General features: G+C 34.6%; 1 protein-coding gene across 6 annotated transcripts in view; it reads left to right on the top strand.

Annotated features, from left to right (window-relative positions):
• The window catches only part of Crppa (CDP-L-ribitol pyrophosphorylase A), a 294,009-nt gene that overhangs the window by 244,795 nt on the left and 22,447 nt on the right, over positions 1–26,767 (top strand). For 3 of the 6 annotated variants that reach the window (XM_074065075.1, XM_074065077.1, XM_074065073.1), the window contains one exon: positions 1,620–1,712. The exons of the other annotated variants lie outside the window; for them this stretch is intronic. In XM_074065075.1, coding sequence (XP_073921176.1) covers positions 1,620–1,712 — 93 coding nt within the window. The remainder of the gene's footprint in view (positions 1–1,619; positions 1,713–26,767) is intronic. 6 annotated transcript variants of the gene reach the window in all.

Here is a 26,767-nt window from a genome sequence, read left to right as displayed (position 1 = left end):
ACATTCCTTTTGCTTGCACTTCTTCTCCTCCTTCAATGTTCATGATTCTCAGGTTTGGTCTTCTGATGGAGTCGGTGAGTTCTTATATTTTCTTTTCACAGGTCTTGAGTTGTTTAACTAATAGTTCTTTGGTTTTTCATTTAATTACCATTTTTATCTCCGAGTTCTGAGATTCTTCTGCTTGTTCTAGTCTGATGGATTGGACTTCCATTTTGTTTTGCAGTTCTGTTTTGTTCTTTTTCTGAGGTTTTCCATATCCTGAGTCTCTTCCTCTTTAATATTGTCTATTTTCATCCTCAGTTCATTTATGTCTTTATTTATCATGTTCTTTGTTTCACTTATACAGTGCTTCTATGGTTTCTTTTATTTCTTCTTGTGCTTTCTCAAATTCTCTATTTTTGTTGTCTTGGAATTTCTTGAGTGTCTCCTGTACATTTTGCTTGACCATATCCAGTATCATCTCTATAAAATTCTCATTGATTATTTGCAGCATTTCTTTCAGATTGTTCTTGTGGGCTTCATTGGGTTCTTTGTTGTAGTTTATCTTTGTTTTGTTGGAGTCTGGATCTGGGCTTCTGTTTTCTTCATTTCCCTCTGAATCCTGTACTGTTACTGTCCCTGTACTTTGTGTAATTCAGTATTGTCTAGCTTGTAGTAGTAACAATGATGATATCTAGAATGAATAGGTGAGAGGAGAGGGAAAGCAAAGAAGGTAAAAAAAAAAAAAAGAAAACAAAACAAACAAACATAAAAACAGAGCCAAAGAAATAAACAGGGAGAAATAGTGAACTAATCAACAGTGAGCTAAACAAACATTAGAGAGACAGAGAGAGGATAAAAAATTCCAAGTTCAAATGCAATAAAGTTTCAATCTTAATAGTTTTGGTGTCAGTCCCTCAGCCTCCAATCCTGGTGTTGGTGTCTGAGTAGTAGTTCTATCATTGTCTCATCAAAGATTAAAAAAAAAGGAATCTGGAGACAGCTTTGTGACTGTCTATCTGAGGCTGCAGCTCACCTGCTACCTATTGTCAACCAGCTGCTGCTGCTGCAGGCTTTGTTTATTGCAGATCTCAGGAGTGAGCTTTACACTCACCTAGCCCTGCAGGCTTTGTTTATTAAGAGTTCTCCTGGACGCATGCCCCTTTTGTTTTCTCCAGTATACAGCCCTACCTGCAATTCCAGTCTTTTTTTTTATTTAGAGTTCGCATGGGAAGGTTCCCCTCCCCCACTCTCCAGTGGAGCATGCCACACTTTAGCTGCTGTTGGATGCCTTCCCCTCTCCAAGCACACTGGGGGAGGAGGTGCCACACCTGCCTTTTCCAGCCAGCTTGTTTATTTACACTTCATGTGGGGAAATGCCTCTCCTCCCTTCTCCAGTGGAGCTTTCCACATGACAGCCACTGTTACAAGCTTTCCCTGCTCCAAGGTTGCTGGGTGGGGCTACCACTCTTGCCTTCTTTGGCTGCTTGTTTATTTACAGTTCACGTGAGGGAGTGCCCCTCCCCCACTCTCTGGAGCTCAGGGCGCCCCACGCTCTTTGCTATGTGTCTTTTTTTTTTTTTTTTTGTCTCAGCTGCTTGTTTATTATTCAGTTTGTTTTTTCTTTTTTCCCTGGGCAGGGTTCAGTCTGTCCAGGGGCCTATGCTGATTTGTTCCAGGGAGTACCACATGTCGCTCATTTGCTCACCTGGAGGTCTGCATCTCCCAAGCAGGTTAGGAGTGTCATCTGGCAGCACAGGAGCCCTCATGGTTTCTCTGTTTAATGTGGCGGGGGGATGCTATGCACAGCCTGGGGGTGTGGAGGGTTTTGCCTCTTCTTGGTGATTCTTCCTGCCAGGTGTATCTCCAGTGTCTCTCTGAGAGTTTACTTTAGGAAGCTCGCTTTCTGCTTCCTCCCTCTAGTCACCGTCTTGGAATCTCCCTCTAGTCATTCTTAACTCATTCTCTTCTCATTCAAGAGGAGAATCTGTGCATGCTTTCTTTATTATATATGCAAGGCTCATCTGTTTAGATCCAGTCCTCATTACTATAGGCAAAGTATTATTGAAACAAGTTATTCTCTGGGCATGAACCTATGAAAACAACATGTTATATGTTTTTAAAATACAGTCATGGTATAGGTACAGACTAGACATTGCCATTCCCACAGAGGGAAATAGGAAAGAAGAGAGGTATAACAAATTCTAACTAAGTCCAAACTCCAGCAAGCCAAATTCCATTAGATCCAAAAGCTAGAGAAAAATCCTCTTTATCTCCATGATTAGCTTTCCAGGCCTCCTAGAGGAGGTAATGATCCTACTTCCATAGCTTTGACAGACAGACATTAAGCCCTCCTAGTTTCAGGCATCACACTTCTTGGTTCCACTGAGCATAACTCTGATGAAGCCATCCCTGACTTCCACAGTGGTTTTTGGTTTAGGCTTTCTCCCACTGGCCAAGGTCTCTTGCTACAACTCTCCAAGGGTGGAGTCCCAAACCAGAAGCTCTGGCTGATGTCCCTTGAAACCTCAATGGAGGCTTAATCCCTCCATTTTAGGGAGAATTTGATTCCTGAATCCATCAGAGGGTCGACATAGCCCAGGCCTTGCTTGGGGCAGGCTGTCCATCCTTTGAAACTGCCTCTGGAGTCCTTGGAATTAGGATGTGAGAAGCAGTCCCAAAGATCTTCAAATTACCTTTAGACCAGCCCAGGCTGGTCTTCCATTGTCTTGAACAATAGCTCCTAGCTTCTGTGTAGACAGTTGACTCATATTATTCCTCCCCTCCTAGTAATGACTAGAGTCTGGTTTCTGTTGAGTTGCCTGGTCCATGGTCATCTTTCTATCAAATTGTTGTTTGGCCACACCCTCCTGAAATTACATATAGGCTGAACATTTCCCAAATCTTAGTTATGCTTTCTTTTTGATGAATAATTCTGTCTTTAAACCATTTTACTCACTTTTTATTATAAGCAGTTGGGTGGAAACAGTCCCCTTCTTTTACGCTTTGCTTAAAATGTAAAGTAAAAGATCAAGGTACTGAGAGATTCTATGTTGGGCAAGGGCCTACTTCCTGGGTTATATATGGTCATCTTCTGATATCATCCTCACATGGTAGAAGGGTACAGGAGCTCTCTAGAGTGCCATTTAAAAGGCAATTAAATTAAATAATTTAATTACCTACCAATGCCCCCCTACTCCAAATGCTATCACATTGGGGATTATGTTTCAATTTAGGAGTTTGGGAGAACACAAATATAGGTCTATAACAGGGAACATCCTTGTCTTTTTTTTCAAATTTTATTTGTTTGCTGGTACTGGGGTTTGAACTCAAGGCCTTGCACTTGATAGGCATGCTCTCTGCCACTTGAGCTATGCCTTTGGCCCTTTTTACTTTGAGGTTATTTTTATGTTGAGTCTCTCATTTTTACCCAGAGCCAGCCTGGACTGCCCCCTACCTCCCTACATCCTCCCATGTAGCTAGGACCACCGACATGCACCACCATGGCCAGCTTATTTTTTGAGATTTGTGCTCACTAACTTTTTGCCCAGGCTGGTCTTGAAACATGAGCCTCCCAATCTCAGCCTCCAGTTGAGCTGGGATTACAGATGAGATTCACTATGCCTGACTCCCTCCTTGCCTTTAAAGCCCACATTTCCACATACATTCCAGGTGTTCTTCTGTTGGACCTAATTTAAGTGCTAGGGTACAGAAACTTATTAATCCTATAAATAAACTTAACAGAAGTGTAAGAGGAAAGGAAAACATTCCAGAGAGTCTTGTAATTATTTCAACTTGCCAGGATGGAGGCAGTATTGGGTGGTTGACATGAACCTTTTGGACATTCATTCCCTTAGTGATGTAGGAGAGAAGGAAAGATTTGCATTCATGGATTTTTTTCTTTTTATTGGCTTGTTTAACTCTGTTATAAGAATTAGAATGAAAGTACTCAAGAGTGAGTCTGCTAGGTTCCCATCTCCACTTTTTCTTCACTACATAAACCAAATTTTATTTCACATCTTGGTGTGGCTTCTGGGATATGATTTATGATTTTGTGGAATCTTTAGAGAAGTGTTTTTGCCTTCCATTTTTCTTACTCCTGCCTGCCTGGGAAATATTGCCTAGTTAAAGAAACATAAATGATTAATTCTTCTGTCTTTAAAACTAATTATCCATTCCCAATAATGAAGAATAACCTTAGAATATGTCATAGTGGATTTTGGAGACATACATTGGTAAAATAATTTACTGAGATGTGAGAATAGGAGAAAGCAAAGATTTATTTAGGATGCCATTTAAAAGGAGAGAAACTGGCAGGCAGAAAAGCAAAAGAACCTAGTGCACCAAGACAGAGTCAAGAATAAGGATTTTTTTTCAACCTTTGGTTAAACTACTTTTAACTAGATGACTTCCTTTTGTGGAACTTATTTATTGGTTGTTTCTTCCTCAAATCATAGTTTGAATTTTGCATGTGTGAGAAATGTTCCTGAGCTCATTCCTGATTTCCATATTCTAGCATTCTTTGTGCTTGGCCCCTCCTTCCTCCTTCTGCATTGCTCTTGGTATTTTGCTCCCATCATGCCTCCCTAAGTGGGTGTGAGTGTAGGAGGGGTAGGGTTCCTCCACATATATTACTTTAGGCATTATAGACATAGCTTCCATCTGACATTTAGTTCAAACCATTGATTTTCTTAGAGGATGTGGTACACATATTATGGATGGAATCCTAGATGATCTGAGGTAGAACTTGAACAACTTTTTCAATTTATTGTTTATTTGATAGTGTGTGTTCTTTTTCTTTGCCCTTATCTTGTATGAAACTACAGTATTAACCAGGAAAGAATAGGTCCTGAGGATCAGCATGGTGATATGTAAGAATACTTGGAACCCCAAAGTAGAACCTCACTTCCTGTTCATTGCAGTTGGATATACTGAGGAAAAGGAAAGAGGAGGGGACGGAGATGAAATACAAACTTAGAATAACAAAAAATAAAACATTATGTTCTGAAAGAATTGTAGAAACTCAGCAAAAGTGCCAGAGATCTAAATCCCACTCAGCAACATTTAGTCATTCAAAATATATACTGAGTATATACTGTGGTTTGGGTTCATGACACACACTCATGACATGCAATTCTGAGCAAATTAACACATAAGATAACATAATATCAGGTATTGTTACATGGAACTTCAGGCCAGAAGAGAATCACAGAAATACATATGAAATTGAGATGCAGACAAGAGTGAAAAAGGAGGTAGATGAGAGCCTTATGATGGGTATATTTGACTTAGGGAAGACAAGATAGGCACTCATTAAGGAAGAGGAATGACCTGAAATGTAACTTTTCCATCCAGGCAGAGATTTAAAGGTCAAAGAAAGTATTCTAGAGAAAGGAAGCTACACATGCAAATACCTATTATAGAAGACAAATTGAAAGGGCTGAAACTGGACTAATTCAGTTAGATTGGAAAGAGAAAGGAAGAACATAATGTACTGTGTGATAAGAGGAACCAATGTCATTCTTTCCTTAAAATAATGAGTTTGGTAATATTAGTTAAAACTATTACTAAAATTTGAATCTTTTATTTGTATGCTTTTACTGTTATGGTTTTAGTGCAATAATTGAAATAATATACATTAGTGCTTCTTGTTTAGAACTATGGTATAAGACTGAAACAATTTCTGTACTATGCATTTGATTATGAATTTAAAATATTTTCTCCTGTCTGGATCATTTGTTTTTATTCCTATACCATTCTGCTTTCTTCTTTGCAACTCATCCTTTGTCAAGTAATTTTGCTGTTTATTTAAACCATCACCATAATATTCTCTAGTTAAAACACATTTGGCTTTTTCTAAATTTTGCACATTACAGGCTCCTACTAAGGTGGTATGTTCCAGTTTTTCATATGGCCTACACCTTGGGAGTGGTATGGACTCTTCTTTTGCCTTCCATTAGAAACTTTCATGTTTATTAGGAGGGAAAAGACCCAAATTAGTAAAATTAGAAACGAAAAAGGGGAGATAGCAACAAACACCACAGAAATCCAGGGAATCATCAGAGACTACTTTGAGAACTTATATTCCAATAAATTGGAAAATCTTGAAGAAATGGACAAATTTCTAGATACTTAATGACCATCCAAAACTGAACCAAAAAGATATTAACCACCTAAACAGATCTATAACACATAATGAAATTGACAGCAATAAAGTCTCCCAAAAAAAGAAAAATTCAGGACCTGACGGATCCTCTGCTAAATTCTACCAGACCTTTAAACAAGAACTAATACTAAAACTCATTAAACTTTTCCGTGAAATAGAAAGTGAAGGAACACTGTGTAACTCATTCTATAAAGCCAGTATTATACTCATTCCAAAACCAGACAAGGACACATTCAAAATGGAGAACTACAGGCCAATCTCCTTAATGAACATTGATGCAAAAATCCTTAATAAAATAATGGCAAACCAAATTCAACAACATATCAAAAAGATCATTTACCATGTCCATGTAGGCTTTACCTCAGAGATGCAAGGCTGGTTCAACATATGCAAATCAATAAATGTAATATAGCACATTAACAGAAGCAACAACAAAAGCCACTTGATCATCTCAATAGATGCAGAAAAAGCCTTTGATAAGATCCAACACCACTTCATGGTAAAAGCCCTAAGAAAATTAGAAATACAGGGAATGTACTTCAACATTAAACAGGCTATATATGGCAAACCTATAGCCAACATCACACTTGTTGGGGAAAAACTGAAACCATTTCCCCTAAAGTCAGGAAAAAGACAAGGGTGCCCATTTTCCCCTCTTATTCAACATAGTCCTGGGATTCCTATCCAGAGCAATAAAGCAAGAAGAAGAAATAAAAGGGATACAAATAGGTAAAGAAATAGTCAAAGTATTCCTATTTTCAGACATGATCCTATACTTCAAAGACCCAAAAAAATCCCACCCAAAAACTCCTAGTCACCATAAACAACTTTAGCAATGTAGCAGGATACAAAATCAATTTACAAAAATCAGTAGCCCTTTCTATACAGCAACAATGAACAAATTGAGAAAGAATATACAAAAACAATTCCATTTACAATAGCCTCAAAAAAAAAGTCAAATACCTACAAATAAATGTAACAAAGGGTGTAAATGACCTCTACAGGGAGAACTACAAACCAGAAAGAAGATCAAACAAGACTATAGAAGGTAGAAAGATCTGCCATGCTCATGAATTGGCACAATTAACATAGTAAAAATTGCTATACTACCGAAAGCAATCTACATTTTCAATTCTTATCAAAATCCCAATGACATTTATCATAGAGATTGAAAAATCTACCCTAAAGTTCATTTGGAAACAAAAAAGACCATGAATAGCCAAGGCAGCAATGAGTAAAAAGATCAATGCTAGAGGTATATCACAATACCTGATCAAACTATACTACAGAGTCTTAGCAATAAAAATAGCATGGTACTGGCACAAAAACAGACATGAAGACCAGTGGAACAGATTAGAGGACCTGGATATGAATCCACAGAGCTATGCCCACCTTATTTTTGACAAAGGCGCCAAAAACATATGATGGAGAAGAGACAGCTTCTTCAACAAATGTTGCTGGGAAAAGTGGTTATCTGCCTGCAGAAAACTAAACTACATCCATGCATATCACTCTGTGCTAGTACCAACTCAAAGTGGATTAAGGACCTTAATATCAGGCCCAAAACCTGGCAGTTAGTACAGGAAAGAGCAGGGAATACTCTGGAAGCAATAGGTGTAGCAAGGACTTCATCACTAGAACTCAAGTGCCCCAGCAATTAAGAGAAAGGATGGACAAATGGGACTACATAAAATTAAAAAGTTTCTATACAACAAAAGAACTGTCTCTAAACTGAAGAGACCACCCACAGAATGGGAGAAAATTTTTACTACACATCAGACAAAGGACTGATAACCATAAAATACAGGGAGCTCAAAAAACTAAACTACCCAAAAATCAATGAACCAATAAAGAGGTGGGCATTGAACTAAAGAGAACTTTTTCAAAGGAAGAAATCCAAATGGCCAAAAAACACATGAAAAAATGCTTACCATCTCTGGCCAAAAAGGAAATGCAAATTAAAACTACACTAAGATTCCATCTCACTCCTGTTAGAATAGCTATCATCAAGAACACCAGCAACAACAAATGTTGGTGAGGATGCAGAGAAAAAGGAACCCTCATACACTGCTGGTAGGAATGTAAGCTAGTGCAACCACTTTGGAAAACAATATGGAGGCTTGTTAAACTAAACATAGACCTTCCATATGATCCAGCAATACCACTTCTAGGGATATACCCGAAGGAATGCGACTCAGGTTACCTGCACACCCATGTTTATTGCAGCACTATTCATAATAGCCAAGCTATGGACACAGCTGAGATGCCCCACCACTGACGAATGGATTAAGAAAATGTAGTATTTATGCACAATGGAATTCTACTCAGCCATAAAGAAGAATATCATGTTAAGCGAAGTTAGCCAGGCTCAGAAGGCCAAAAATCACATGTTCTCCTCATATGCAGATTATAAAACTAAAACAAATGCAGTAATAGCATTGGACATGGGTCACACACTAAGAGGAGAATGCACACGGGAGGAATAGGGAAAGGGAAGGAAACCTAAAACTTGAATGAGGTTGATGTGCTCACTGTGGAAGAGTAAATATAGTAATCTTAAACTGGCAGAGGCCATTATAGTAAGGGGAGTAGGAAGTAGTGAAGAGTTCTGGTAGAGATGAACCAATGTGGGTTGTAATACATATGTGCATGGAAGCAATGCTAGGAATCTTCCTGTATAGGTATCTTTATCTCAAGCTAGCAAAAACGCTATGTCTTTCTTATTATCTCTTATGGTTTCTCTTCAACAAAATTGGAGAACAAGGAGAGTGTGTGGCCCAAACAATGTATACACATGTATGTAAATGTAAAAATGATAAAATGAAAAATAAAATAAAATAAAAACTCTCTTGTCTTATCTTCTGGCTCAAATCTATCTTTCTTGCCAAGTTATTTCATTGGTTTGTCTTCTGACTTCTCCTGTTTACAGTAGAATTCCTCTATTGTCTGACTTTCTTGCTCTCATGAAAGTCACAGATTAGTTCTTGGTTTATCAGACTTTTTATTGTGATATTCTTCTGATTCCCCTAAACACATACACTTTCTCAAGGTTATCTAGCTAGCTAGCTAGCTAGCTATTAATCTATCTATCCATCATCTATCATGATCAATCTATTTATCCTCTATTATCTATATATCTGTCTATCATCTATCATCTATCTATCATTTATCATCTATCTATCACTTTGGGAAAGAAAGAGACAATGACATTCTTGGTCACTGATATTATTTGGGAGGTTGTTAGGAATTTTAAAAGACATAAAAATATCTCTATCTTCTTTTCCTTCGTAATACCTGAGGAGTACATAAAGTGATTCATTTATAGCTTGAGTTAAAAATATTGCAGCCCCCACCCTGACATAAACTTATATTAGCTAAAGTCTTGACCAGTGATAACATAATATTTAATATTTAGGAAACACAAATAAATTCAAAGAATACTAATACCATTATTAGGTATAATGTTATAGTTTTGTCATTTATTCTTTTTTTCAGTACTGGGATTGAACTGAGGGCCTCACACAAGCTAGGCGAGTGCTCTACCACACGAAACATGCTACCATCCCTTTTGTTGGTATTCCGTTTATGAGTTAGTGTCTCTGTCACTTTGCCAAGGCTGACATTGCACTCTCAAACCTCCTGTCTCTGACTCCCACATGGCTGAACTTACAGGTGTGTGCCACCACCAGCAATTTATTCTTTTTGATCATTGTACAAATGTAGAGTCAAAACACTTCTTTTGAGTTGCAATTGCTAACTTTTATTATTCATTTGTCTAGTTTATTTCAGAAAAGGCAGTGTGTTACCAAACACATTTCAAGACTTCATTATGACCATTTTGTAGAATTTTGGTGCATTTTGTTGTACTATTGTGATTCTGGTTTTTACTACCTTTCATAATTGGCTATTGGCAATGTTTTGAAAGCTACCAAATTATTGATATTTCAAATCATATTATCTTGTGGGTTGATCTTATATCTACTTACTTCCTAAACTCTTAATTCTTTTTATGTTTTCTGATGATTATCTTCTAATGTTCAAAAGAGATAGATTTATATCTTACTTTCCAATATTTAGCTCTCTTACTTCTTTTCTTATATCATTACATTGGGCTAAGAACCCAAGTGCAGCAAAACATTTTAGTAGTGATGCCAGTTGATCTTTCTGTAAAGAATATTTTCAAAATAATGAAACCATGATTCTTCTCTCCCTTTTCTATATGCCTTTTTTCCCCTTAGAGGCAGGTATTAAATAGATGCTTTTTGACACCTGTGTTAGTTAGCTTTCTATCACTATGACAAAATATCTGTGATAACTTACAAGCAGAAAAGGTTTGGCTCACAGTTGCAGAGATTCAGTCCATGTCCAAATGACCATGGACTGCCTCCATTGCTTTTAGGCCGCAGGGAAGATGGAACATCATGGTGGGAAGCATGTAGTAGAGAACAGCTGCTCACTTCACGATTAGTGGGAAGCAAAGACAGCAGAAAGGACTGGGATCTCAATACCCATTCCAGGATTGTATCTCCAATGACCTAACTTCCTTCCACTAGGCCGCACATCTTTAAGGTTCTACCATCTCCCATTAGCACCACAGACTGGCAACTAGGCCTTTAACATATGAGTCTATGGGGGACATTCAAGATTCCAACTGTAGCAGCATCAAATTCAATTTTCCTATTGTTCCTTCTTTAATTTTATAATGTATTAAGTCACATTGAAGGATTCTTATATGGTCTAAGCTTGAAATCCTAGTATGTTTTTAACATTGTGTTTTGGTAACAGAGCATTGTCTATATATTATAATAACTTGTAGTTAACTTTTCTCATTACTTTCACTATGTAAATGCCATTTACTTTTGGGTCTTATAACATTCTGTTAGTTTAGTTTCTACCCTGAACAAGTTTGAGAATTAATTATTACCTCAGTACTCTTTGCTTTCTTTGACCTATATTGCTTGTTTTTCTATGACAAAACTCTAATATTCCTTTGTCATAAGCATATCATGTAAGCTCACTTTTGGAACTTTCATATATGTCATATTTCTCATTATTATACTTTCCATATCTCTCTTTTTTCCTCCTCCATTTCCCCCCTTGTGTATTCTAGAACAACTCCTGTCTCAATTGTCTAAGTAATTTGATCTTCATTTGTATTCATTCTGTTCTACAGTCTATTAAATTTTTATTTGAATGGTCACATTTATAGCTTTTAATATCTCCAAATGAAGTTCTTGATATTTTATGCATGACAGATTTTCTTTTATACTGCTTGTATTTAGGAAACAGTAAATGAAACTATCCCCATGTTCTTTTTTTTTTTTTAACATGGATATCAGACATCTATTAGAAACATTTTTCTTTGTACTCTTAACTCTATAGAAGCATGTTCTTCTATTTGGTGACTTTATTGCACTGGATTACAGTTAATCTTTGGAATTAACCAAAGCATACTTTAGTGACTCTGAAGTAGAATGTTTGAGCCATTTGGGCTTTGTGTAAGAGAGGGCCTGTTTCATTTCTGGGGGAATCCCTTTTCTCTCTGGGATTTTCTGCCACCTAAATCACTGCTATTTCTCTGGACCAAGTGCCATATGATCTCTTTTAGAAAGTGATTAAATATGTGTATTACCAGCTCTTTAATGCAGGTAAGGAGAGGGAAATGGCCAACATTTTGACAAAAATATTCACATCCTCCTCAATTTATAATGGGGTTATATCCCAATAAACTCATTAAAAGTTGAAAATATTTTCAGTTAAAAATGCATTTAAAACACTGAATCTACCATAACCTAACAGCACAATCTGTTGTAGGGCATCAGTTGTTTATTCTGTGATCTCCCTGGTATAAATGGGAATTGTGACTTGCTACCATTGCTCAACTTTGCAAGAAACTATTCTGTCACATATGGCTCTTCTAGGAAGAGATCATTATTCAAAGTGCAGTTTCTATTGGAATGTGTGTTGTTTTCACACCATCATAAATGAAAAATAGTAAATTAAACCTTTGTAAACCATGGACTATTCTGAGCATCGGCACAGGACCTTTGTTCTACTCCTTGAATTTGTTCCCTTCATGTTAAATAAATAAAGAATTGACTTCAGTAGAGGTCTCCCTTGTGCATGTTTGTGTTTGCGTTTGTTTCTAGCTTGATCCCATCTTACTCTATTTTTCAGAAATTCTCCAAAATTCTTAGTCATGTCATAGCATTCTCTGTCTTTTCCAGAATTGCCACATATGTATTTCTGTATGTCTGTGTGTATGCATCAAACACAACCATCACTACCACCAATACATATCTATAAGGATTTAAAGTGAGGAAGATATGTATGCTCATTAGGCTGCCATCTGGATCTAATTTACTGATTTCTTGAAATAAAAAAATATAATAATTTTTTTGGTTTTTTGACATATTCTTGTTATTGTTTGTTAAATAACCTGATTCATAAAAATTATTGAGTTCATCATTAAGATTTATAACATTTAAAAATCTTTGTTTGCCAAGAAGTCCATTGTTAAAATTCTCATTACTCAGTAATTCAGTAATTAAAAGCTCACCCTATTTTCTCTATTATCTTTTTCACATCATCTCCAAATTTTAGTGAATACTCTGTAGTCAGCTCATTTGGGTTTTTATTTAGTGAGCTTCTAAGTTATTCTAGTGAGTTGCATGAAAGAAACAAGCTATTTTTAGATAAATTATACATTATATATGTGATGTATGCTATGTTTGGTATTGCTTTACTATTGGAAAAAATTAAATAGTCACTACAGTTAAAGTAATAAAACTCTGCCTTATATTTACTTTAAATAAGAAGTTTTAAAATGGCATATTATACTAGTGTTTTTAAGAAGGAATTCTCATTTTGTGGCTTCCTTTTCCCATTCCTCAATAAAAATAAGCGATTATATTTTAAATGCCAGTTCAGATGTCAGAGTGGCTCTTGAAAAGAGGTGGTTAGCAGTCTAAAAACAGGATAAATGTTTGTTGCTTAAATCAAATTTAGTTCACATTTTTAGTTTGTTTTTATGCTTATAAAACTAAACTCTTATTCTGTACAATTTTTGTTACTGGAGAAAAACTTTACATATTAATCCTTCAATTTATCAAGCCATTTTTCTGAAATGTGGAGAGTTGTAAATAAAGAAATTAAACCATTGCAAGTTCAGAATCTCTTATATATCCCCCATTCATCAACTTCCATTAAACTTACTGTAAAGGAGTGATTTCTTTCCATGCCTTTAATCACCATACAACTTGGAATATAATCTATATTTTATATCTTATTATTATCAGCAAATTATATTAGCTATTTTGGTGTCCTTTGCCAAGAGCTAAGGATATTGTTAGAAAATATCCTTGGTCTCTCATAGTTAAAGTGAAAATAGATGCTCAAGACAAAACTCTGAGTTACTGGAGATTTAAATCTTGTTGATTTCCTGCTGTTTCATGTACTTTGGAAATTAGCAACATATTAAAGTGAAAGAAATGACAACTTGTAATTTTGTTTTTAGAGTAAGAAAAATAAGTACCTGCAAGCTTAATTCTATTTCAGAGGGCTTAAAACATCAAGCACATTAAAGTATGACATTAGCAATTGTATTGTGATCTCCCATGTATCTTTTTTGATTAATAAGCCTATTATAAGCAGCCATAGTAATACCGTGAAATATTAGTAGTTCTGGCAAAATTTTATGGTTCATTTGTGCTTTGCTCAAAAAAAGAACTCTCTTACTATTCTTTCAAGCACACCTATTTCTTTTCTCTCTTAAAACATCTACTTTATTCCTTGTATGTGTCATATGATTTGTGAATGACAGAAAGGTAACATATGCTATAAAATAAGAAATTGCCACCTCACAACGAAAATAATTATTGTAAATGAAGTGATTTCTCCAGCATTGAGCATGGAGAACATGAAGAGTAAGCTCTAAAACTTCTTCTAAGACTTATTTAAAAACTGCTCATGTATTTATAAGAATGCTAGGGTGAGAGGATAAGGGAATGTGGTGTATGTGTATATATATACACAATAGAGTATTTTTCAATTTTTAAAATTATCATATTATTGTACTGGGAGTATATTGTGACATTTACAAAAGTTCTAACAATACATCATAGTTGAATTAACCACCTCCATCATTCTCCTTTATTTCCCTTCTCCCAATTCCTGGAGTAGTTTCAACAGGTCTCCACAATGGAACATTATTTGACCATAAACAAGAATGAAATGAGGTTATTTACAGGAAAAGGGATGAAACTGTAGGTCATCATCTTAAACAAAATTAGTCAGACTCAGAAAGACAAGAATCACATGTTTTCTCTTGTATGCAGAATCTAGAAAAAAAGACATGAAAGTAGAAGGCAGACAATTAGGGAACAGGAAGGGGACCAAGAGAAAGGGACAAGAGAGTATAAAGGGAGATGAATATGCATGTATGGAAAATATCATAATGAAACATATTCTGTATAATTAATATATACCAATAATAATGGTGCCGTTATTACTCATCCAGTAATGAGTAATAATGTTTTTTATTTTTGTTCTTGCATTAATGACTTATTTCCACATAAGTAGAAACCCAAACAAAGTAAATGTGAGCAGGATAGGTTTCTCAGTGCAAGTTTTCCTGTCATTTTTCAAGTCATGGAAATATTTCATTCTGTTAAAGAATATATTTTTGTAAGAGTGATGTATATAATTGTAAGAACTTACCATTGAACTCAAGTTTATGATTGTCTTCCAAGACATTCCTATAAAGATCATCATTTTTCCCTTCATAAGTTAGTGTTCAATAAGTAGTACTCTCTCTTGCTCTTTTTATCGGAAATACACATAATCGTGATGGACACTTTCTTTCTTGTAACTATTATTGCTCTTTGCTAGATTTTAATTATTTATAGCTGTCAGACATTTATTGGTTGTTTAAAGGCCTTCCAGTCCCAATCAGAATGAATAAACAATTAAAAGGAAGAAAGATTTTGTAGCCTTTCTTTTCCTTTTGATTGTGTGTGTTCTATACCACTTAAATTATTCTTTATGAAATTAGTATATCCAGGAAACTGGAGAATTATGCTTTCAGTGGAGAGAATGGAAAACATGTTAGCATTTCCTTTGTAGGGCTTCCAGGGTGCCACAGGAGATTTCTAATGCACTGCTCTTTGTATTCTCCCAGATCTTTTACAGTTTATTATGATGCTGGAGCAATAATTAAATGTTATACAGCCTTTCCTGTATTCCTACACCTCACTGAAAACATGTCGGCAGAGAAAGCAAATGTTCATTATTTCCCAACGTAAAACAGATCCTGCCAGGGATCATGCCAAACCCCATCAACCATGACAGTCAAATCAGTGTGTGGTTTGGTTTACATTTTTATTTTTGCCTTGGCTTTAGCAGCTCAATTCTGGTATTTGTTGTTCAGTATGGCTTAACACTTTATGGCATGACAGTTCCTGACACTTATGAGTCTTTCTGCCTACCTTTGTAATGTGTATGTGTGACCACATAAACTGTAAGAGAAAAATGACATTCTGACTCTATAAATATTTGTTTTATGTCTACTACATCTGTTTTACAGAGCTCTTTTTTTAAATTCCTCCATCATTGTTTAGTGAAAAATGTGTACTCTTACCTTTTGTCTGTATACAGGTTCATTAGTGTTCTAATTTTCAAGTTAGGGGTTTTATTATTATTGATCCAAGTAATAATTCACTCATTAGTTTGTATTCAAATCATGAAACATAAGTCAACTTATGTTTCAACTTGGTATTTTTTGGTTGTGGTTGTGGTTGGATATATATACCATTGGGGTGGATATCTGTGACACTGCCAATTTTCTGCTGCTAAGTCATTTAAAATCTAAAGAGAGGAATTTATTTTGATACTTGATGTCAAATTGCACAAAAAAATGATGAATCTTCCATGGTGCACACCTATAATCTCAGCACTTGGGAGGCTGAGGCAGGAGGATCATAAGTTTGAGGTCAGCCTGGGCTACATAGCAAGACTAAGTCTCAGAAAACAAACAAACAAACAAAATAACCAAAACAAAACAAATATCTAAACTTTAGTCATTTAGAAGCAGGTTTTCTTGGATAAAACAGTTCCTGATGTAGTTCCATGATTGTGGCTTGAAGTCTATATTTTTTAGTCAGTATTAATGTGACTTTGGACAAGCTGTTTAACCTTTCTTGGACTTAAGTGTATAAATAATGGAATTTACCTCATAGAGTTTGCCATATTTCATTTACTCTTTTCTAGTGATTTTGTAGCATATAATTGCTTTACCACAGTTGTTGTTATTTTAGTGTATATTTACTTTTTAACTAATTTAAATAATTGTCTAATGTATATTGGCTTGTCTTTATAAAATGGGAAAATCAGTACTACTTTCAGCCCTGTTCACTACCTCTTCACATTCCAATGCTTTGTGATATACTTTTAAAAATTTTATTTCTGTATAAGTATTAGTTTTGTGACTTTGCCTCTAACCTGTTAGATCATCAGTCTTTATGTATATAGCTGACTTATTTTTGTATTATTTTAAAAAGTTTTTCTGACCCTTGTTAAAGAAGGTAAAGCAGACTTTACTCATGAAGCTGCTGCCATTAGATCTGTGGGAGGAAAGAGATGGGAGAGATGGGATGCAGCCCTGCACACAAGGAAGCATGCAGATTTATAGGACACGGTGAGTGGAAGTAAAGATTTGAAGAACAATGGTATCACAGCATTTCTTGATATTCTTTGAGATAGTGTTCTACAAGGTACACACAAATTTGATTCTAACAGCCTACCATAAATTTCTTTGCATTGTTTTCAAGGCAGTTGCTGACCTCAGTGTAGCACAATGATGATATTTAATGTTTCCACATTACTAAAGAAGCATCATGGAAAGTGGGCATGTGGTTAAACTGTCCTGATGGGGTTCTTGCTGAAGGCAGGTCAGCATTATCTATAAATACCAAGGATTAAAAAAAAGTGCTGTTTTCTCTTTATGACTCTTTTTTTAATGCTAGGATTCATGATACCATGCTCTCTTGATGTAGGTTCCTTCTTAGTTTCCTTTCAGCCTCTAGATCCTAAGTACTGGAGATTCTCAGGGCTCTGTCCTATGTGATCACTAGGAATTCCCAGCTATTCCTATGGTTTTCAATATCCTTCATTTGTAAATGACTTTCCTGTGGTCCAGACTCACATACACAACTGCTTACTTGCTATCTTCCCTTCAATGTTTTCTTGGCATTTAAGTTTACCCAAACCTGACTTCATTATTCCCAACATCCAGAACTTGCTTCTGGTGAATTAAACCTTTTAAAAATTTATTGGCATTTTATTGTGTACCTGGAGTACATTGTGACATTTACAAAAGTACTTGTAATATATATTAGATTCACCCCCTCCATCTTTTTTCTTTATCACCTCCCTCAATAGGTCTCATTGTTCCATTTTCATACATGAATACATAGTACTTCCGACTTATTCACCCTTAATTTTTACACTGACTTTCTGTGATACTGCTTTTTATTCTAAAGTCTATACTTTTCTGGTGAATATAGTCAACCAGGCTTTCTTTTGGTAATCTGCCTGCAGTATCTCTTTCAGTCTCTTGTGTCCTTGTATTTTAGGTGTGACTGTTATGAAGTTTATCTGGCTGCATTTAGTTTTTAATACAACCTGACAACATTCATATTTCCACCCATGAGCTTTGTCCATTTACATTTATTGAAAATATTTGGATTTGTTTTTTTACCAGGGTATTTTGTTTGTTTTGCTTTTTTTTCATATTTTTCTTTTTTCCACCCATTTTTATTGGATATATTCATTTTATGGGGGGATTTATTGTGACAATTCTGAATAGTCTTACATTATACATTGGTTACATTGTCCCTACTATCTCCCCTTCAACTTCCTCTCTGTCCCACTTAAAACAATTACAAGAGGTTTCATGGTGCTATTTCATGTATGTATAGGAAGCCTATCAACCATATTCCCTCACCTTCACTTCCTCCAGTCACCTGTTGCCTCTCACAAGTACCCTCCACAATGCATCTGTTTTACAGTCCTGTCTTTCATTATTAATTCAAAAGTTAATGTCATATTTTTCTTAACTATTTGACCTGGTTTTTTTTTTAAACATTTTTCTCATTTAAAATTTTCCATCAAGTAGTATAAATAACTCCTTGACCCAGAATCTCTGGAATTGACATTTTACCTCACTACATTATCTAAATCAGGAAATTAACATTGATACAACTCTTATAATCTAACCTTCAAATCTTGTTCAGTTTTTGTTACTTGTCACACTAATATACATTTTCTGTGGCAGGATCCAGTTCTGGAACATATGTTACATTTTGTGGTTGGGTATTCTCAATTCTAATCTAGAATGTATTCTTAGTTTTTTATGATTTTGTACTTTTACTAAATATTGGGGAATTATTTTGCATAATTTCTCAACTCAGGTTTCTCTGTTTTCTCATGTTACATTCTTCTCACTGCATCACGTTGAGGTTGCATGATATTTGTCAGTCTCACTATTTTGATTTTAACCTTGATCACTGGGTTAAAGTGGTATCTGCCAGGCCTTTTTTCTGAAAGTTTTTACTTCCTTGCATAATGAATAATTTTTGTATGAGATACTATATAAATATCCTGATTTTAAGTATAGTTTTGCATGCTAATTTTAATTGATGATTCTTGCTGGAAACCATTATACAGTATTGCTTATCAAATGGTTTTGTTTCCATTTTTCCAAATGTATTAAGCTCAGATTCTGCAACAATGAAATTTTCTTTTATGCCATCCATTTACCTACTTACCCTCTCCCTTTTTCTTCCTTTCTTCCACCTCAATGGACTTATAAGTACTGGTTTTATTTTATGGAGATTTTATGGAGTTTGCTCTTTAATAGTTCCATTTTTGTTGTTCAGATTGTCCCAGACTCAGCCATTCAGCACTCCTTCATGCTGCTTTCTGTTGTCTTTCACAATGTCAGCAGATTTTGAACATCTCCTTAATTTCTGACACCAAAAGATATTTCAGACTCATCTTAGCCCATTTTCTCACTCAGCCTTGGAAATCTAAGAAATCCAAATTTTTTGTATTAGAGAATGGGTATTTAGAAACCAAGATCTAGGCACTAAGGTGTTCTTTGCTCCTGGTGCACCATTGTTTGTGAACCTTTTCAATGACTAGAAATAAGAAGTATTTTTACACATAGAAATGCAACTATTTCTATATGTATGCATGTATTTGTTTACATATATTACATTATACAATCTATCAAAAGCAAAAAATGAGTTCATACTGACATCTCCATTTTCAGAACATCATGAGATCTTTCCAGTCCCTCCCTTCCTTATATATGATGCTTTACTTTAACAGTATATTTTCTTAATTTCAGAATTATTAATGTGTACTTCAGGAAAAAAATTTGCTAATTAGAGTACAATATTTTTATGCAGCTCTTAATGAATAGAATCAAAATACTATTTTCCAAATTAGGTTATTTTCTTTGCCTTTCCTTCAATATACTTATTCACTTATAATGCATTTGAGTTCATTTGATGTTGTGAATAATCTGTTTTGGATTATTCCCACATCCTTGTTGATCTAATGGTTCATTTTTTTGTAGTATGTGAAACAAGCATTCTTCTGAAAGTCAGAATGACACAAAATTGCTATTCAGTTTGAAGTATTATCTTGCAGTCTCTGTATTTTTTTTTCTCTTGGGCAAGAGAGTGGTTCATTAATTGAGGTGGCTGAAACTTATTTTCTTTCCTTTGTGTGATAACTGTATGATTAGAGTCTTTCCTATTCATTCCTTGTGAAGTTGCCTTGTTTACATAATACTTAAATCAATGCTGCCCTCTTCAGTTAATATGATAGACTATTAGTTACTTCTTTAGTCAATTAGTGTTCGTTAACAGTAGGGAGAGGAGTTATGTGTTCTCCAGTTGCTTAGTTCTTATTTGTATTTCAGAATCATGTTTGTTTCCCTGTTGCATTTTTTCCTCTTTACCATTCAATTGTCAAAGATTTCTTCTCCCTTTCATGTATGCTCTTCTCTGTCAAGGAAAGGCTGCCTTTTCAATTATAGTGTTAAGTACCTTCCTATATTCACACAGTTGTAGCCTCACACTTTTTAGTGTGTTCACACTTAAATCAGGCTTGATAGTTGTATTAGATCAACTTTGCACCCGTCACTTTCTCCTCCTTTCTTCCTTTTGTTCATTTTTTTTTCAGCTTGCCCTTAGTATAAAAAGTCTGTGACAGGGTAGGAACATAAGAACTTCTTAAAATTTAGTGGTTTTCTCTCTCTCTCTCTCTCTCTCTCTCTGTCTCTCCTCTCTCTCTCTATCTCCTCTCTCCTTTAACTTATACATATTTTGAAGTTTGAGAGTTCTGTCTTCTAAATTACATTGAAAGTGTGTGTAAGTTTTAATTGATCTTTTTGTTATTTTTGGAGAAAATGTTGAGAGCTCTACAACTGACCTTACCCACCTGGGAAACTGCTTTCTTTTACTGCATTTCTTCTCTACTGACTAGAAGTTTCAGATTCTATTTTCAGACATTTTGAAACTTTACTTTGCATATTTATATGAAAATTTCAAGTTAGTATTTTGTTACTCTAACACTTTCATCAATTTTAATTCATTTTAAGTTTTATCACTCCCTCCCCACCTTTTATGCACAGTTCTCATCCAGTATTTTTATTTTGTTCTTTTAATGTTTTTATGTATTCAGATGATATTTTTCTTGTTTTCTAGAAAATGCTTTTTTTTTAGATTTATGCACTTATTTTAAAGATATTTCAATATTTTCCACATTTTGGGATTATTTTCCTTCACCTCAGCTATATTCTTCTGTATCAGAAGGAGTTTTAAGGGTAAGCTCTTATATCTTGCTCATCTGAGGGAACTCATATTTTATCTTTATTCTTAAAAAATAGTGTTTGTTTAGAGGAGAAATCAAATCATTCTATTTTGGTAGCTTTTGGGGGGGAAGGTTAGTTTTTACTTTTTGTTTTATCACTTGGAAAAAATATCATTTTGCTCAAGCTAACATTGTTGTAGTGAGAAAGATGAATGTCAGTCTACTTGTTGGTTTTGTATTGCTGTGTTCCCTCTAGCTACTTTAAGATTCTTTATATTTAGTGCTCTGCACTTTTCCAATAATTTGTTTAGTTGCTGGTTTTCCTTTTTATTTACCTAGAGAGTCATTAGGTTTTCTTTATGAATGAATTTATGTGTCCTATAACTTGTAGAAATTATCAGCCAAAACTATATAATTCTCTCCATTATATCTGTTCCTCTTTTCTAGGGTTCTTATTAACTATATATTAGACATTCTTATATCTGCCAAATTCCTTACCTCCTTTTACATTGCCCATTGAATTTCTTCTCTGACATGCCTTTTGATAATTTCTTCAGTTTGTCTTTAGTTTCAATAATTCTCTCTTTGACTATATCTAATTTATTATTTGATCTATTCTTTGAGCCTTTTGTTTGAATTCAACAATGGTTTTAATATGTAAAAGCTCTATTTTGATGTTTCAAATATTTATATGTATATATACATATATATACACAGATACATGTATTCGAGAGACTATATAATTTTGAGATGTTATAAATTTAAGCATGCTTGAGAGATTTGCTTACTTATTTTGTGATTTCTTATCTATTTAAGTATATTGAATAGTCTTAAAAATATTTTGCATCTGAAAATTGTAATTCTGAGTTCATTTTGATGCTTAATTGGTATGATTAATTGATATCTTGTAATTATGAATGATTTTATGTGTTTATCTTTTTGTCTTATCTGATTACATGCTCCATAAGGGAAAAAACACATGTCTATTTGTTCACATCTTTATATGTACCTGACAGCCTCAAGTAGGTTCCTGAAATAGTCTTTGCCCCCCCATCACATGTATTTCATCACTGAATAGGTAGGTTTTTAAATACTCTTCTTGTTTTCCTTTAAGAAAAGCTTCACTGATTGGTATACTTTGAAAGTCCATACAGATACCACAGTGTCACCATTTTTGGTTCTTCTGACACTTAGCCAGGGCTCTTCAGTAACAATTTATTTCCCAAATCCCACTGTTTTCTGATACTTAGCAGTCTAGAAAAGTTTTACATCAGCTATTTTTACCTGTTGAAATGCCCTACATTGTCTATTGGAAGGTGTTGGATTTTTATCTGTTAATGTGAAGGTATCATCTGAGCATGATACCTTCTTTTACTAATTGTGTTGGTATTCTTTTACTAATTTCATAACCCACTAAATTGGTATCTATCTGCAGATCCTGATCTTAATTCAATTCAGGCTATTTTCTTCTAAATCTTTATAATGACTTTGACAATATTGTTTTCTCTTTCTAGGCTTCCCTTATATGCTTGACTTCTATAACTAATACCATGACTTTTCTGTCACTAATTTCATCCCTTCATTCTGAGTTACAAACATTTTCAAGTCTATCTTCTGTTTATGTAAGATTTCTATAATAAATTTTGATGGAACATCATCTCTAATTTGTTTTTAAGTTCAAAATACACTTAATTTAGTATCCATATGAAATATTTTCTGACATTAGATTATCCCTACTTTGTGCCCACTTCTTTGGTTAAAATATCTTTTTTTAATCTTACTTGAGAATGAACATAAATGTTTAACAAGTTTTCTTATTTAATTTGAAGCATCATCTCAGAGAGATATTTAATTCTACTGATTCCAGAAAGGTCTTTCCACCTACATATCTGCTGATTTCTTTTTCTACCTCTTGATTGGGAAGAGGCTTTAGAGACAATCATTCTCTCCTTTCTGACCTGGTGAGAAGATTCTTGCTGCTCCCATTCAGGGCAGGAGCTTTGCCATGCTAGATTTTCCCTCAGCTAAAACTTATTTTAAAAAAAGAAAAAAACTGTCAGCAGACTGTTCCTTTCACAATTTCTTTTGCAAGTTTCAATTTGCAGTCTCCTTCTTGGAATGAAATAAGAGTTTTAAAGACAGTGGTAAACAATTTTCTATAAACCTTGTGATTAAGACTTTATATATTTACTTCCTATTTAACCAACACTCAAGAGTCTTATGGTGCTGGGTGCTGGTGTCTCACACCTGTAATCCTAGCTACTGCAGAGGTAGAGATCAGGAGGATCATGGTTCCAGGCCAGCCCAGGCAAAAAAATTGAAAGACTCCATCTCAACACAAAAAAACTGAGTGTGGTGGTATGTCCCTGTCATCCCAGCTTACTGAAGGAAGCATAAATACAAAGATTGCGATCCAGTCCAGCCTGGGCAAAAAGCATGACCCTATCTCAAAAATGAGCAGAAAAGGCTGGGGAGTGGCTCAGGTGGCAGAATGTCTGTATACCAAGCATGGAGGCCTGAGTTCAAACCCTGGTACTGCCAAACAAACAAAAAAGAGTCTAATAGTCATTAATCAAGGTTCTTTTTATTTTGTAGCTGCTCAAAGATTTTTTTTTAATTATTGTTGTACTGGGGGTACACTGTGACACTTACAAAAATTCTTACAATATATTGTAGTTGAATTCACCCCCTCCATCATTCTCCTTTAAAATTTTTAACAATAATCCATATCCCAATATATTTTTGTACCAAGAAGATTTTGACACATTTTCTGTTTTAGTTTTCTTTTCTTGCATTAAATTTGTAATTAAAAATTTGAAACTGATTTATTTTGGTGGTATTTGGGTTTGAACTCAAGGCTTTCTACTTGCTAGGCAGGCACTCAACTGCTTGAGCCATGCCTCCAGTCCAGAAACTAAATTTTATGGAAACAAACTTAACTCAACATAGAACTTACTGATGTTATTCTACTAATATCCACTTAAGAAGAAATGTTTTGAATAAGCTTTCTGTCCCTTCTATCATTTATGATGAGATCTGGGAATAGTATCCATTGCAACCAATACCCGGTGTGTCACTTCTTGCTTATGCATCTACCCTATGTAAGAGGATGCCTGCTTCTTGATCTGCCTTTGTTCCCTGAATCAAGTGTGTTAATGTAGATTTTTCAGTATCACTTATGCTTGCTTCTCATGATTAGGTGTTCTTTCATAAGAAGTAGAATGATATAGCAAAGGTGTCTTGCTTTGATACCTTTTCCAGTTTCCAAATAAAATATAGGGCTTTAAATTTTTTTCAAAAGCTTATTTCTATTATGATATTTCACTTATCTAATAATTTTTGATGTATCAAAGGTATCTTAATTGTCATCTGTAAAGCTAGATCTATGTAGAGTAAGATAAACAAGTTAGTAAATACTAACATAGAACTTACTAAGGAAATAGTTTTTTATTTGAGGTTAGGATGGGAGAATTCTCATTAAGTATCTTCTAATTTATCTGTGAAAATAAAACTTATAGATGTGCCAATTTAACAAAAAATTTCATAAGGGATTTTGAGGAAAACTTTGATAACACAAATTATTGGTGCACAGTTAAATAGATGATGTCATAAGGAAAGTCTTCACAGCTGGGTCTCTGAAAACTGATGTAAGTTAGAAAGACTATTATTGGGAAATATTGTTACTGGGGCTGGAATAATAGTGATTATACCAGTGTGACCACAAAAGTGGGTTCTCTACACTATGGGTGAGAACTGTAGTTAGAAGAGTGGATTAGGTTGATTGTGGATGCCCTTGAGTGCTAAGAGGAAGAATTGGAAACAATGTATGTTCAGTAAATGAAAATGGTTATTGTACTGAGCTTAGTCTAGGAGCTAAAGGCTCTACTACCAAAGAAGTGGCCAGGTAAGACATATACTAGAGGAATCCAGGTAGAGGATGTAGAGATGTCGTTTGAGTAGTTGTAGTACAATTGGTGAGGATGTCGAATAGAAAACTAGCAGAATGTGGTAACTGTTGGGTGAGTTGTATAGGATCAAAATTTTTTTGCTAATTGAAGGGGACATTGTATATGAGACCACTTTTTCAACTTTATTAAGTTGTAGAATTGATATTGCGAATGCTATTGTAAGAAAACAAAGTATGACAGTGTGACAAGTTCCAGAACTGGAAATAATTGACATAATAATTATATGCTTGTTCCCAAGGCCAGACATTTGGTGCTTTTGACTACCCACATTTTATCCCATTGTAATCTGGTTTTTTACTGTCTCTGCTCTCTGTTCTTATTCATCAAAGTATTCAGAAGTTATTTGTTGTTGCATTTTAATTTATTATTTCAGGTTAATTTTTTTTCTTTTAAAAACTTTATTAGTGTATAATAATTGTACAAAGGAATTTCACTGTATTTCCATACATGCATATGCTGTACTTTGATCAGATTAGCCCTCTCTCTATTGCCCTTTTCTCTTAATTACCTCATTCAATAAGTTATTGAGCACCTACTTGGCACAGGGAATAAAGGATACTAAAACTGTTGTTTGGTGATTGTTAATCAGTAATCCCAAGTGTTTTCACTAGTATTTTATTGTCGAGGTTTTTGGAAGACAATTGTTTCAAAGGAGCAAAGAGAAAATGCTTTTCATTTAAAGTTTATTTTGTTTTTCTCAAATCAATGGCTGGTTGTCTTGTTCTACTGTTTTGGAATTTTATAAAAAGGGAATATTATTTTCATATCCACTAGGGGACAGTGTGTGACCATTAGAAATTTTTTTCCATATCAGCAAAATGTATATAAAAAGAAAGCTTCAAATTACTTTGATTTGATATTAGTGTTGATATTGTGACCTAATCAGTGTAAAAAGCTGGCAGAAGATTTGTAAAATCTGCCACTTGTGATTTTTTTTATATTGTACATGGTAAGGATAGATAGAGATCAGTATACATGTGTAAAATTATAGTTGAAACAATTTGATTTGCTTAGGGTATTTGAAATTTTGTGGCACTTAGAAAATAATCTTTGCCTGAGTTTACCAAAATAAGGATGACAAAAGGATATTAGTATCAGACTATAAGTAACCTGAATTTCAGAACAGTTTTGTAACTCATAGAAATTGAATTAGCTGTTAGGATGGAATTTGCTTAGACAATGCAATGTTCACTTTTCCAGAAGAATTATATAATCTCCTTAAAGCCCAAATATATACACACATATTTTAATTTTATTTTCCTTTTGGCAAAAATACATCATGTTCTTTAGGAGTAATGTGAATGGAGGATGAATATCTCTAAAAATTTCCTTTGAGTTTGTCAATAAGTATTTGGAGAACAATGACATCACAGGTTTTCTCACTATTTTTGAAGCAGAATTCTGCAAAAACTACATAAATTTTATTCTAGCATCCTAACATAAATTTAATTACACTTCAGGTAGTGACAACTGCATAGTGCAATGGTGAGATTTAATATTTTAAAATATGCTTTTCAAGTTCAACTACCTTGGCAATAGTTTCTCCAAAAGTGATCTTTTAGAAAAATTGAAAAGAACAGTTAGTTAGTAATGAATTGTGAAGACGTGCTCATCATAGAAAATCCACGACTGGTATACTTGCAGGGTGCTCAGTAGTAGTTTGCTTCTAGAACAACAATCTTTTGTATGTTAAATGTTAAGGTGGAAGCTGGAAAGGGAGGACAAGAAGAGCTGCTATGAATTATGGAGGTACTGCTGCCATTCCCAAGCTTCT

Source organism: Castor canadensis, chromosome 2, assembly GCF_047511655.1.
Source record: "Castor canadensis chromosome 2, mCasCan1.hap1v2, whole genome shotgun sequence".
Classification (NCBI taxonomy): Eukaryota; Metazoa; Chordata; class Mammalia; order Rodentia; family Castoridae; genus Castor; species Castor canadensis.
This window is presented reverse-complemented; position numbering and strand designations above follow the sequence as displayed.